Here is a 15,665-nt window from a genome sequence, read left to right on the forward strand (position 1 = left end):
AAACCTTGGCAGGAACTTCTCACAAAAGATGTTTTCTCCAGTGATAAGCTTCATATAACATATGCACAGGCAAATTACAGGCTGATCCCATGTCAGCCTTCTTGATATGAACGAAAAACAGGCCAGTAGGTACCCAGATCTGCATCAGCAGATACCAAAATAAAATACCAAGATACCAAGACACCAAAAAACAGATACCAAAATAAATACTGAAAGGTATAATACATGACACCTTGTTTTCTCATCTGCAGGCACACTAGGACTTAATCTACTCAATCCAACAGCATCTTGCCTTTTTATGTATACCTCATATCCACTGTCTGTGACCTCCTACAGCAGCAATCCCCACAAAAACTTGCCTAGCCCTTGTATTTTGTATGATTATTTTTATATTTATATTTTTTGGTATTTTGTATGCATAGCAAGGGCAAAGCTCTTTCAATTCAAGGTGACTTTCATGTTAGATCAATGAAAACAACAGGAAAGAATAAAAAGGCAGCATCTGTGGGTGGTAAATGAATGCAGTATGTGTGAAAAGACTTTCAGAACAAAGCCAGGCTCTGCGGAAAGGCAGAGAAGATGAAAAATGTGAGGAATAGTACAGACAAAAACAAACATTTTCAGCTATATTCCCCATCTATATTCACCACATTGCCTGAATTCACTCTCCATACTCATTTTCTTTAGTAAAAGGTTTGGTTTTCCATTTTAGCCATGAAAAGTGAGCAGACTCACAGGAGCTGTATCAGAAGGAGCATGGGGAGATAGCAGCTCCATGAATGGCCGGTATGTAAGGAGACCCTCCACCCACAGAAGTCCCTCCTGATGTTCCTGGCAAACTTGTACAACCCTGCTATATCTCAGCAAGCAGGAAACTGGCTCCTCAGTCCACAGCATCCCAAAACCTGAGGCCCCATGCTGCCTGTGCAGTACCTGGGGCCCGGGTGCTGTGGTGGCACTATCGCACCACACGTGGCACCAGCTGCAGCTTCACGTCGAACCCAACAGGACCATCCGAGGAGGACATCGTGTCGATGATTTAATCTGAGGAGAATGCTGACTGTGAAAAGTCATCATCCACAAGTATTTATTGCTTGCTGCTGACCCATATTTGGTTTCAAGTACAAGCAACCAAGCTCTGCTTCAGCTCTGAGCCTAGTAGAAATTGTGTAGCTCCAGCAGTGCTGGGTGGATCCCAAACCTGTGTGGGCTGCTTATCACCAGTGCTCATCAATGCAGGCTAAGTGCTGCAATAGCCACCTTCATGTGGTTTCTGGTTGACTTAAGGCACTGACAAAGCCGTTTGCAGAAGAAATCTGCCTGGAAACATTAGAAGGGATGAGCAGGAAAGGTATACAAATCTACGTGTGTGAGCTCAGATAAACCATGCTGTGGTCTCAAAATACATCCAAGGGTTAGGGAAAGCTTGGCTGGAGCTTGGGAGTTCATGGGAACAAAGCTCTGTGCAGGTTTGAATAAGTATGATCTGCTCTGTATCTTTACAGCAAAACCAGGGAAGACCTGCCAGACTGTTCAGGCCTTGGGTTTTAGAGCTCAGCTGAGCCTAAAATGCACAGCTTACCCCAGGGGAACTAAGGATGTTGGAATTAGCCACAGTCCTAAAATTAAAAGCCTTCCATCAAATATTGTCATAATTCCTCCTATGAAATTCAATGACAGTATTTTATTATTTTTTTAAATACTGAAACTAAGGACAATAGTCCCAACATAATGCACCAGAAGAACCAACCACTCAGACGCTGGGGAATAAATTTATAAATAAGATCAAAGGCAAGCTCCAGGAAGAATAAAAGACCAGCTTGGCAAATGAGGCCCTGAAAATACATCACCACATTTCTTTTTGCACTGCACCATAAAACGACTGCCTGGAAAACCTTGTATACCTGTCCATAACCCTTTCTCTCCAGATGAAAGGTTCTTTCCAAAGGAAAAACTCAAGAGCAGCCTGAGGAAAAGTTCTAAAATATCCCTGACTCAGCAACTTACTTGGAAACTGTGATCTCTCCCATCCTAAGTCTCCATCCCTCTTTGACCTTCTTTCATCACTGCTGGAGAGGAACATAAAACATAAAATAAAGACACGGTGTGCAGGGATCTCCAGCCTCCACATCTCTGACACAGAGAAAAATCACCTTACAGTCACAAAAATGGGCTCAAGATCAGGTGGCTGTGACAACACGCCCTGAATTTTCCAACATCCTTTCCACAGGCAGTCAGGGGAGATGTGGAAAACAGGGAGGCAGGGGGGTAGTTGCTCAGATGCCGCAACGCTCAGCTCCAAGTTGCTTGGGGAGGACACTGCCTGGAGCAGGGAGATGGAGAGGGAAGACTGCACCTTCCTAAGCAAGCTAATGGCTGAGATGTGGAGCGGCTTTTGGGGGAAGAGGTTGCACTGCCAGCTCTGAGCCCCCAGCCACTGCAGCTGGTTGGAGTGGAAGAACTGGGCAAAAAGAGCTGATGTTCAGTTTGGGTCACAGATGTGTTTGTGTTCATTTCTTTCTAACCTTTCCTTACAGCCCTGTAATTAGAAGACTGAGCTTATGATGTGCTGAAATCATCCCTCATGCAGTTCCACCCTTCAGCATGTTCTCTGTTAAATTGGAGCCTGGGCACTACAGAGCAGTCTGAGGTGTGCCTCTCCAGAAGCAGCGCGGCCTCGTAAGCAAACCTCATCTCAAGACTCAGATAGGGACAGCGTTTGATAGGTGCTGTTGGCCTGCCTCTGGGTGCTGGGGGCACGGGGAGGTGGATAGGGCAAGTACGACCTTAGTAGCTGGAAAAGATTCACAAAGAAAAGGTCTGAGCATAACCTTGGCAGTGCCAAACTGGGAGGGCAACCCAAACTCCACCACTGCCAACTTTTTGTGAGGCAGCGTGAGGCACTAGAAACCTGGACTGTCAGTGATCTGGTTATGCTCTAGTGACAGAACCCGAAATTAGGCTGTCCTGGTCAAGCTCAGCCATCTGGCAAAACTAATTGGAAAATCCATCATGTTGACAGCCCATAGTAAGAACACTTACCTCTTTAAAACTGATCTGCAGAAAGAAGCAAGCATATGACAATATAACCTCCTGTACATCTGCAGATTGGCGTGGAGATCAAGTCAGAGCTCAGGTTGTGCAAACAGACTAACCAGAGCGTTCAAATGAAAAGAATAAATCATCCTGACAATTCCCAGGTTTAGTACAAAACAACTCAACAAAACTCTTAACCAAACGTAGGCAGGAAAAAGACCTTGCGGGCCCCAGTAGGGAAAATTAATAAATGTTATCCCATGACAGGTGCTTCTTGAGGTCAGACTGCACACCCAGAAAGAAATGGTGAAATGGATCCTTAATAACAAGTGAAAAGGGAACTAACTCATCTATTACTTTCCATATTTCTATAATAAATCAATTTTTGTACGTGGGTTGTCTAATGAACCAACAGTGATTTATGAGCCCCCTTTATGCAGAAGAATTTGCCATTCAGACTTCCTGTGCTGCTGGTTTTGATCAGGCGCTTGGTTAACACCCCTATCTATATTTCTGACAAGTTTGTATTGCACCCAGCGGAACTCTAAGGTAAGTTTTCTTCAGCCATTTTTTCAAAGAGATCCCAGTCTTCATCACTGTGGCGTGGCATGCAATCCGTCTGCACATACTTGAGCCGGATGCACAAGGAAGACTGGCCCGTGCTCCATTTTGTTCATGTCTTTGGAGCTGCACATGTTCAACCTCAAATACACAGTAATCACAAGAGATGTAAGTGAAATGATCCCATGTCCAAAGCATAGTCTGATTGAGGCACATCTTCTTCTGCTAAAAATATGAGTTGTTAAATTCCAAAGTCCATGTGATTAAAAGCAGTTTTGGGGGAAAAGTCAATTTTCTGTTCAACACTTTTCACTGGCGCATCTTTTCTGCTGAAATTTATGTGACTTTTCCTTTCATTGGTAATGACATGTTTAAATCCCAAACAGAAGTATTTCTTCACAGCTATCCTGTACTAAAATTTCATGGATGCTGTCATATAGTGATCTCACTTTCAACTTTTCCTCCAGGTAGCCCAGATGTCCAGTGGCTCCCTGTGACTCCATGTATATGCCAGCTCCATTCTCCAAGAGAAAAATCCAGGACATCCTGGCGTATGTAAGGAGTTTGACCCACAGAACAGAAAGTAACATGAACAATCTAAATTACAACTTCCCAGATAGACCATTTCAGAATTGCAGGGTTTTCTCCCAGGTTTGAGTCTTCCCTAAATCAGGCTAGGCAGAAATGTCAACACTCTCTCCCATATCCCATTGAAACATTTTGGTTGCAAGGTCATTCTGGTTACACAAACTCTGAAATTTCCCATTACTCTATAGAAATATCTGTATGCCAGCCCTTTTTTTTTTGCTCCACACTGAGACAGAAACAGGTATCAAAATTTTCCCAAAACTGATAGCTCCATGTTCCCCTGGGAAACACTTACCTGCACAGACACTGGATAGGATTCTCCTGGCCGAGAGTACACCTGAACTACCTGTCTGGACTAGGCACTTGTGATACGCCTAAAGAAGCACTTGAGAGGAGATGTCTTAAATATATCCTCAAAGATTCTAGCTTTATTGACTATAGAACCGTAAATCTTGCTTACAGTCTCTCCTAAATGATGGTATCAGGCTAGTTTCATTTCATATTAACGAGTGTTAATAATGTGAAGCATAGACAGCATGGGGCTTGAGATTTTCAGATCTGAGACGTGTTTGCCCATAGAAGCACAGCCAGTAGTCAAACTCAAGAGAAATAGAGTATTAAGCAGGGTACTTTTAATTCCCCTGCAGCAGGAGACACACATTCATCTGAAAATAATGTGGTACCCTGTCCTTCAAGTGGCTCCTTGACATTCTGCAATAAGCACCACAAGCAGCTCCAGATGCTCCCTCCATACTGTCTCTAATGGAGTCTCTACCAGCATCACCATAAACCAAATGTCACCTTACTGCTTCTGGAACATCAAAACAGGGTTTCACCCACTATGTTGTAGTGGGAACTTACCTCACCACAGCAAGGTACTAGCAATACAGAAAGACCTTTGGTGGGAGCTGAGCATTTGACAGCGTTGCTGGTTTTGTCCTATTCATTGTCCTGTCTCTATCAGATTTCAGGGCCAAAAAATCAAGGTTCTCACCATGTTACCATAATTCTGCTGCATTAAGTGAAATAGTTAGTGCTCTGCAGAAGTGTGCTGCACAAAATACAGATCCCTCATTCAGAGAAGTAGCTTCCTCATTGTTACTCTAAAGATGCAAACACACAGAGACCATAACAGAAATACAGTGTAAAATGCTTGTGCTCTTGCCAACCCCAACACAGAATAATCATTCTAGAACAGAGTAAGTGTCCTCTGTGTTTCTGTCCCACTCATTTTGTCAGAGGTGGAAATTATTTAGCACCAGCTGTGGCAGGGCCCTAGGGTCCCTGGGTATGGCTAGCACAACACCCCTGTCACTGCAGTAGTAGTAATAAAACACTCCAGGTATCTGAAAGAGCCAGGAGGTCTAGGAAGCAACTTGACTGGTGAAATTGTCTCTATTACTCTCTGTTTAATCATGCAGCAATCTAATATTTGCTAATTCATTCAGAAAGATATGTGAAATGCAATAATAATGCAACACTAATCTAAGAATATTCTTCAGCTGAGAAAGCCATCTAAAAAGAAAAGAATCAAATTATAGAGGAGGTAATAAAGGAAAATAAAAGTCCTAAGATATTACTGCTTCATCAAAACAGAAGAATATCCTAGCAGTCAAATTCAATTTTAAACGTGTCATGTACATGGAACAAAGCAAAACAAAACAAAACGGTCTGTGATTAAATTGGCTACCATAAAAGATGAAATTCACTGAATATAGACAGACCACTGGGTACAATATATACACCAATATAGACAGGTGTACATGTACAATACAATATACACCTGTATATATTGTAACTCGACTGGAGAAAAGTCAGACTTGTTAGCATCACTGATAAGCACCAGCCTTGGGCAAAGGGGAACTGAGCAGCATGTTCTTGCTTATCTCTTACACAGACTTGGTGGATAGAGGTCCACAAGCTTAGTAGAGAGGTCGCTGAAGGAGGGAGACTCATGTTGGTGGGATGGCCCTGTTTAGGTGTCAGAACAGAATCTTGAAGGCCACGGTGCCCAAGTGAAACCTTCTGCTTCATTATGTGTAAAATGAATATTCAAATTAACACCCCTGAGAGTGATAATGGGCTTAATAAAGTACATGCTAAACATATATGACTATAGTACTCAACTCTTCATCCAAATCATATTAAACATCACCCCAGGGAGGGAATAGATAATAATAGGATATAAAAGAGTGTTAGGAGTTAGTAGAAAGAAAAAAGAAGAAAGAAGAAGTTTGTGTTAGGGAAAAATTTAAAAAAAATTAAAATTAAAATTAAAAAGAAGAGTGAGGAAAAAAGAAGAGTTCGTGGGGAAAAAAAAAAAAAAAAAAAAAGAAGAAGAAATTTGAAATCTAGAAAAGGCAGTTGATGAGCTGTGCTCCTTCTCCTCCACCAAGACAGGGGCACCTTCTTGGTAAGCTCTGCACCTTCACCCTAAACACACTATGTCCCCCCTGCCTTGTGCCACTTCAAATGTCACGTCTGCCAAAGTGAATACCACATTACATTTGTTAGACAGAGAATCTCCTAATTTTAATACTATTCAGCAGCCCAGCTGCACCTCTGACACTGTTTCTCTCTCATACCTCCAAAGTAAGCCTGCAAAATCATAAATATTTTAGCATTGACTAGTCAGTTTATTTCAGATTGAAGGAATAACATTTCACAGTTGTAGGTGCTAAAAATCTTTCCCATCTGCGTCTTCATCCACTCCTCACCAGCTTTATCATGCACTCTTATCGTAGCTTCCTTTGCTCTGCGCAGTGGTGCTGAGGCTGTCCCGCCAATCCTTGCTGCTCTGGGTCTGCAGCAATAATTCTGATGGTGCTGCTTTTACCAGGCTCCGGAGACTTTTCTACAGCAGGACAGTGCAAGCAACCGGGATGCTCCGGTGAGCTGGGAGTTGAAGCACTTGGCGACAGCGGAGCTTGACACCTTGATGAACACCAGGATGACGAAATGGAGGAAGAAGCTAAGGGAGAAAAGGTACTCTTTACTGAGAGAGAATAGTGACCCTCCATGAGCTCAGATATAACAGTTCAGCCCCTGCCCACCCACCCACCCACACACTGAAATTTATCGTGCAACAAATGACTCCATGACCATGGTCACAGCACAGTAGCTTTGTGTAAGTAGGCCTTACACTGCTTTGCTGTTTTCTTTCACCCTCCCAAGTTCAAAGCAGTCTGCTTTTTAAGTATTATCATTCTCTAAGCCTGTAGCTGAGGTATTCACATGCCAGCCTCTGGTCTCTTCCTCAGGAATCATCTCCTGGCCACTGCTGGGGACAGGACTTTGGGCTACAGGGACCCAGTATGACCACTATCAGCTTCTCTGGTTTGCTATTAACAATACCGCGTGGCTGAAAAGCCACTTGTTACAATCATATTGAATGTGACCACTGACCACTAAGTACTCTTACGGCACAAAAAATTATAACCATAATGAATGAATGGCAAAAGACCAGAACCAGGAGGAAAAATGAAAGAGAGAAAAAACAACAACAAACAGGAAAAAGAAAAAAAAAAGTAAAGTTGTATACTCTGTTTTGCTTCACATAGTTCTTTATGGTCTGTTTGGGTTTTGGGGGAGGGCATTATTTGGTTTTAAATGATCATGTAAGAAACATCTATATAGTGGAAAACAAAACTGTAGGAGGTAGCTGAAGAACAAAGACGTGGTACAGAGGGTGGGAAGAACCAACACAGACGGAGTACGTGGGGAGTATGAGGTATGAGTATGATTGGTTTTAGAAATGTCAATCATCCCTGGAAACTACCGAAAAATCTGAAGCTGAAGGCTTAAAAATCAGAAATGTGCCTTTGAAAATTGTCTTATGCATGCACAAGATCAGCATTTAGATACATGAAAGGCGCGTTTTGATTCTCCTTGGGCAACTTGAAGTTCACCTGTGTGAGTTTCAGGAAATTTCTGGATTGTATCCTAAAAACTGAAGGTGTCTGTCTGTACGCTGCAGTAGAAAAACATTGTTGGACTAAAATACTGAAAGCTACTGCAGCCATACTGCTACCTTGAATAAAATGAAAGATATGCTGTTAAATGAGTGTTCTCCATCACATACAATTCACAAACCATTTATTTTCCTTACCCAATGCACATTCTCCCTATGTACCTTATAAGGATGTTAAGCCATTCTGGTCTTGCTACCAGAATCTGGAAAAAATTGTTTTTTCTCTTTCCCCTCAACTACCCTAACACATGTCTACACCAGTGGGACTACACCTTCTTCCCTTGCACATCTGTTTCCATTATGTTTCATTCTTTATGGCAGCACAGATGACTCCCACTTTAACATACTTTCCCCTTTAGATGAACAGACAACCCTGACAAGGAGAGAGTCATTTGGGACAAGCTGTAACGTGCTATCAATAGAAAAGCAAGAGCTAAATCTGGAGGCTGTTGGGGAGCCCTCGACAACACACAGCTGCTCTAAGTAACAGATGCAAGCGTAGTTGAATTGGCATCAACTGCTTATTAAACAAGCCATGACCAACAGATGGGAACACTGCCTTATAATGACAGCCTTCTCCAAATGTTGAATGAACTGTCTGGAAAATGAGACTGGGAAACAAGTGGGTGCTAAAAATGTGAAATCCTGCTGTGGGAAATCCAGCCAATCCCCTAGACTGCCAGGTGCCACAGCTGTTACACACTTGAACCCAATTCAATGGAACTATGATTTGCTGCAGAAAAGGATAGAAAATTATCATTTTCAAAGGTCTCCCACCTACCCCATATTGGCAGTTATCATAATAATCAGTGTAACTGCTTCAAGTCACACCTCTTTATAAATTAAAAAGGAAGTTCGGGCTCCGTTAGCTATAATTTACTACAACATCAGGCACTGCAGTCTACTACTGTGTATCCCACCTGTACTTCACTTAGAACTGTTTTCTGATCTTATATTTTTTTTTTTTTTTTACTAGATAACCACTTTGGAAAAATCAACCCAGAAACATATGAAAAGAACATTTATTGTAGGCATTATAGAACAGAGAGAAGACTAGAAAGGCAAATAAAAGAATTTTTCAATGGAAACAAATGCATGTTCTTAAAGTGTCTATAAAAACAATCATTACAATAACCAATGAGAAAATAAAGATTTGTGATCTTGTTCAATCAGATAGTTTCATTAGATCTACCAAGACAAAGATTCCTTGGCTCACTAAAAATTAGCAGGAATTTGCCAGGACTTCATTCACTCTTCTATAAACATGCAGAAGTAGCTAACACAATAGGAGAAGCAGGCATGCATATAAAAATAATACTGCGTTAAATATAATAGTTCTGGAATAAATAAGACAAAATTACACATCCACACAATAATGAAGCCAATATACACTAAATAACTACTACAACTACTTAAGCTTTATTCATTTCTGTTAATGTTGTTTCCCTGAGTGGGAACAATAGGAGAGGGTTGTTGATTCCTCTTAACAATGAGAAATATTTTAGCACAGCACGAACCAAATCAAAAACACTCCAAAACACTCCATTAATCACTCAGTACCCAAATCCCTGTGGAAATATAAGGCTTCACGGAAATAAAAGGCTTCATCAACCACCTATATGAGAACCGTGTTGCTGAATCCACATTATCTTGGTGAGCACAAAAATCCATCTCTATATTGGGCAATGCTCATTAATGTTCAGGAGAACTTAATTCCTCATGGAACAGTAAAGAAATGTACACATAAAGTCAGCAGAACCATTTGTAAGAAGTAGGAAGACATGCTGATTTACTCATGGAGGAGTTACAAAATACAATCCAAAGATAATTAAAGCACACACATAGTTAAAACAAATGTGTGTATCAGGGATTCAATTGCATATTTGGTCTAGTTTACAAAGTTATATATACAAAATGCTATGAAATCATTAGCATAGTTTGAAAATGGAACAAATATCTACTCCCAAAGAGGATAAATACACAATCACATATGGAGATTATATAATGAGGTACCTGATGAAACCCTGTGATGATGACCATATAGTCTTACTTAATATTTTTACCAGCTCTTTGACTTTCCTCTTTCTAATAAGACACAGAAGGATAAGCAAATAGTAATAAATTCAAGCAAAGAAAGCCAACAGTGTCCTTGGTGCCATCAGAAGAGAACAGCATGTTCAACCTGCATTCCACCTTGAAGTCTTGACAGAGTCTTGACAGAACACCATGAGACTACTTGTTAAGGCTGGGAAGGATTAAAGTGATAGATAGACACTGTTTTTGTTTCGTCTTTCCTTCAACTTGCATGGAATCAATAACAGCATTTTGCTGATCACGTCAGCATTATTTCACATTTACTCAGCATCTGCATCTCAAGATGTCCAAGAGGGAACAGTCTGAGATAACTGAGCATTTCTAATAAAGTAGACCTATCTGTGGAAGCTGTGGACTCTCACACAGCTACAGGGCAAGCCCAACACCTCTCTTCTCATATAACTCCTAAAACGCAGTTGTACCATAATGCTCAATATATGCAATTTGAAGACAACTACTAAAAGATGACTGTGAACACAGAAGAAAAGTCCAGAGGACCTAAATCAAGTACATTGACAACGTGGTAATTGAGCGACTCTATAACCCACAACTTCTGTGAGTAATTAATTAATTAATTTGGATTAATTAATGAGCTCAGACACTAAAAGCAATTTATTCTCTAAACTATGTGCTAATTTAATGTCGGCAGTACAGATGTACCTTTAATCTAACAAGTAACAGAAGGATCTCAATTTATACTCTGCTTACTAGCAGGTACTAAGGCTGATATTACTGCATCTTCACTGATGCTACAAATGTTAGGGAAATTAAGGAAGCATATGCCAGAACATGCTTTATTTAGTTCTTCCCTTTGCTGTGGAAATATGCAGAAAATGATCAGCATTAAGAATAGTGTTCAAAGGAGGTGGAAGAACCCCATCACATAGGACAAGGGAAAGCAGGATGGTCCAACACCCAGGAAAGATAATGCAGAACCCTTGTTCCTTTTGTGGGGATAAACTAAAGACATACGAGATCTGTTTAGTCCCCAACATTCACGATTTTCCAGAGTCTATTAAGTTACCTTTAAATTCTTCTTCATTGCTAGGCAGTGAATTTCTTTCTCTTTGTTTTACTTCCCTCCTGGAAAAAATCAAAACATCATCTGAGTCCAACATCCTCCCCCTGGCATGTCTTTTGTCCTCTGCTCTCCTCTTCTTTTTCTGTTTTCCTCTATCTTCTTTCACAACACTTCTGCTTGCTTCGTCTCCTCCTTCATCTTCCAAAGATGAGTGTGGATATGGCTTTGGGGTCTCTTTATCTGGGCTAGAAAGTTAAAGAAGGAAATGCACTAAGCTCACCTATCATATACTATTTTAAATCCTTTTTAACATGGTATAGATTTTGCCCTCTCCCACATTTCACAGTGCTGACAAGAGGACTTACATTCTTGAGCACTTGACAGGGCTCAAGCATCTTACAATTCCATTTCCCTTTTAGCTATAAAATAAGGAAAGAATAACCTAAAAGATAGCATGCACTGTTTGTGTTTTATTTCTGAGGATACTATATACTTTGCTAAACTATTGCATACAATTATTTATCCTTTAAAAAACTGTACAGTATTCCTGTTAACCTCAATTCTAATACAGTTCAGCAAGAATTGATACCCTTCATATCTTTCATAGAGTCCATTCCCACTCTGCTCTTGAGCTTTCTAAAGTTTCCAGAATAGTTATAATGCAAAATACAGTAACAGATGTCTCCTTGACTGCACTAAACCCCAGATTATCAGAAATTAAGTAAAATTGAAACAAGTACTTAGGCACCCAGCTTTACTGACATCATACAAGAAAGGGTCCTAAATACCTTTCTGTCTGGTCCCTAGTTCTGTCTACCTTGTGACTCTACACAGGATTTAGGCAACAGCTGTCTTTTATGATTAGGTCACAGAGCACATAGTATTTTATTTTGTGTCTGGAATTTGATAGTTACATTTGCAAAGTCCTTCAGCTGTAATTATTTTTTTCTACTGTGACAACAGGAAAACACCCCAAGCAGATGCTAGCATCTCATTAAAATGAGATCTATATTAGTACCTCTAAAGATTAACAAATAAAACATGACCCCAAATACACACCACATAAAAAAACATCAAAAAGATAATCCCAAAAAAACCAGAGCTGAAGATTTAGACCAGCTATTGGAATACAATTCCCATGTGCATTCCCTGTCAACAGGGTAGCCTGGGCTATCCATTTTACTTTTTGGTTCCTTACTTCTACAGGTAGGAATTAGCACAAAAGAATCATCTTGCTTTGAGAAAAAACAGAATAAGAGAAATAGAAAAAAGAAAATAATAGAAATAATAGAATATAATAGAAATAATAAATAGTACATTTCACCTGGAAGTGCATTTCCATGCTCCCTGAAAAGTGGGGGCTCTAATGGAAACACCAACTCAATCTGGGCTGGATCACTGCCATAGCATTGCTAACATTAGTAACTAGATAATGTGCAACTAATGAAACGGTTGTCTAATGGCTTTGAATGCAAACCTCCTCATAAAAGGAAAACAATCATTCAACACAGCATGCTGGTTACAGAAAGAAAAAAATACGAAGTAAAATCATAGCCACTACCGGCTTTTTATCATGCAGCCACTGAGTTAATGTAGTCAGTGCCCAGAAGAGAACATTATGTATGTCTATATGATACTACAGTAACATACTAAGCAAAAGAAGAATGGGATTTCACTTCACAAATACGTGGCTCCAGAGAGAACTCAAAACCTAGCTGAAAATGTTACAAGCAGAAGGAGAATATTCTGAATTGGTAAATGCACTGTCAGAAACTGTCTTTCTATAGCTCACAAAGCAATTTACAGTAGAGCATTACAGCTCCAAGCTGGGAAATTTACAATTCTTCATGGGAAATTTAAAAGGCTCTTACCTATAAAACTTCTAGAGTACTAGGCTTCTATTGTTAATTCTTGAAACTAAAAATTCAGCAGAAATAGAAATTATATATAATGGGGAAAAAAATGAGAGAAATATATTCACAGCACATGCAAGACAACCAGGGGATGAGGCCCAGTGAGCACAGTTCTTCCCAGCACTCTTCCCCCAGCCTGTAGTGCTTCAAGGGGTTGTTGTGCCTCAAGTGCAGGACCCAGCCCCATTGGTCCAGTCTATCCAGAGCCCTCTGCAGAGCCCTCCTATCCCTGAGCAGATCAACGCTCCCACTCAGCTTTGTGTCATAAATATATTTGGTGTTTATACAACCAAACAAGTGTTTACAAGCTGGAAACACAATATATAAATTCACAACTAATATGAATTGAATATGCAGCTTTACATACTATTTTACTGAGACATATGCCAGGTTTGATATCACTTCATCTAAAATTTAGGTTTAATGAATACATTTATTTCTAATTTGCAAAAAAATGTAGTGCGTACAGTTCAGTCAGTTTTCCAGAATCCTTCTGTTTACCGGTGAATAACTCAATTTTCTTATCAGTTGTACATAGCAATAGCAAGTCAGCTTGCCAATAAAGTCTGTTTGGAGAATGAATATTAAATTTCATGTTAAAGAAATTAATCGTGAAAAAAAACATATAGAATAGAAGCCATTCTTATTGCTGCATTTAGTCATATCTTTTCAGAATACAGTATTGTCCTGGTTTCAGGCCGGGTTAAACCACAACAAGTATCTCATTTGGAATATAATACTACTCTCAATGGAAGGGAAAGACTCAATTATATTTCTCAGCTCAATTATTTCTGCCTCTTTTCAACTGCTTGTATGTATTACATAGGAAATCATTACATTTAGGTTTACATGATGGTAGCCAAGCCTCTTTTCACTCAAAAGTAAACCTAGATGTAATGAGGGATTTTCAAACAGCAGTGGAATCATTACTAGAAGTTGTGTGAGAACCACTGACTTAAGGCTTGAATTAGTGTTGTGGGTTTTTTTCCTGTCATTTTCATGGAATCCACAGATCAGCCCACTGCTGATACACTCACAGAATCACAGAATGGTTTGGATTGGAAGGGACCTTAAAGATCATCTGATTTCAACTCCTCTGCCGTGGCAGGGGCACCTCCCACCAGACCAGGTCACTCAAAGCCCCATCCAACCTGGCCTTGAACACCTCCAGGGATGGGGCATCCACAGCTTCTCTGGGCAACCCGTTCCAGTGCCTCACCACCTTCTGAGTGAAAACTTTCTTCCAAATAACTGCTCTAAACTTATCCTCTTCTAGTTTAAAGCCATTACTCCTTGTCCTATCACTACACGCCCTGACAAAGAGTCCTTCACCAGCTTTCTCGTAGGCCCCCTTTAGGTACTGGAAGGCCACTGTAAGGTCTCCCTGGGGCCTTCCCGTCTCCAGGCTGAACAACCCCAAGTCCCTCAGCCTCTCTTTGTAGGAGAGGTGCTCCAGCCCTCTGATCATCCTCATGGCCCTCCTCTGGATGTGTTCTAATACTTCCATGTCCTTCTTGTGCTGGAGTGCCAGAGCCGAATGCAGTACTCTGGGTGGGGTATCATGAGAGTGAAGTAAGAAAGGGACAATCACCTCCCTGGACCTGCTGGCCACGCTTCTTTTGATGCAGGCCAGGATGCAGTTGGCTTTCTGGGCTGCAAATGCACATTGCTGGCTCATGTTGAGTTTTCATCCACCAGTACCCCCAGGTCCTTCTCCTCAGAGCTGCTCTCAAACCTTTCTCCACCCAGCCTGTATTTGTGCTTAGTATTGCACTGGCTCAGGTGCAGGACCTTGCACTTGGCCACTCACCATTTATATATGTATATATTTAACATTGGCCATCATATTAGAACATTTCCATAAAGATGAAGAACTTTTTAAAAATTGCCTTTAAAGGTGGGATTTGTCCTGTTCATGAAAACTCTATAGAAGAAATCTCCTTTGACGAGGTTCCATGGCAGCAGTGCCAATGATGAGCTGATATACATGGACTCAGCCTGGAGTCCCTATGGGATATCAAGGCTGATGGAAGATTCAAAACACAAGCCTATGTTTCCCTCACACAAACTGTAACTCCTGCACAAAGTCATGGAAGAAAAATCCATCAAGGTCTGTTTAATCCAGAGACTCCAATTCTGATTCAGAAAAATCTTTAAATCACAAATTGCAGGAAGCTAGGATTATATTCTGGGGAAATGTCCACAGATGATTCTTCTGACCTTATATTACTTCGTGAGATCTGTTGTTGCTGTCTGTCATACTGTTGGTGCTGTGAAGTTTATCACAATTCCATGCTATTTCAAATGGATTAACCTAGAACTTTATAAAAGATGAAAGAGTAATCCACAATCACTTGGAACCACTGCACATTCACCACACACTTCACACCAGAAAAATATTCTCCCTGCTGTACTTAGTTCTGCAGAACTTAAGTAGGGGCTCACATTCATCCTACACACTCTCTTCCATCTTTCCTCAGAT

General features: G+C 40.7%; 1 protein-coding gene across 1 annotated transcript in view; it reads right to left on the reverse strand.

The window, feature by feature from the left end:
* Positions 1 to 6,543: 6,543 nt before the first annotated feature.
* VWA3B (von Willebrand factor A domain containing 3B) overlaps positions 6,544 to 15,665 on the reverse strand; it is a 70,919-nt gene continuing 61,797 nt past the window's right edge. The window contains 2 exon segments of the mRNA XM_040548226.1: positions 6,544 to 7,156; positions 11,274 to 11,515. Coding sequence (XP_040404160.1) covers positions 6,921 to 7,156; positions 11,274 to 11,515 — 478 coding nt within the window. The 3' untranslated portion in view covers positions 6,544 to 6,920.

The sequence above is a fragment of the Cygnus olor genome, chromosome 1 (genome assembly GCF_009769625.2).
Source record: "Cygnus olor isolate bCygOlo1 chromosome 1, bCygOlo1.pri.v2, whole genome shotgun sequence".
NCBI lineage: Eukaryota > Metazoa > Chordata > Aves > Anseriformes > Anatidae > Cygnus > Cygnus olor.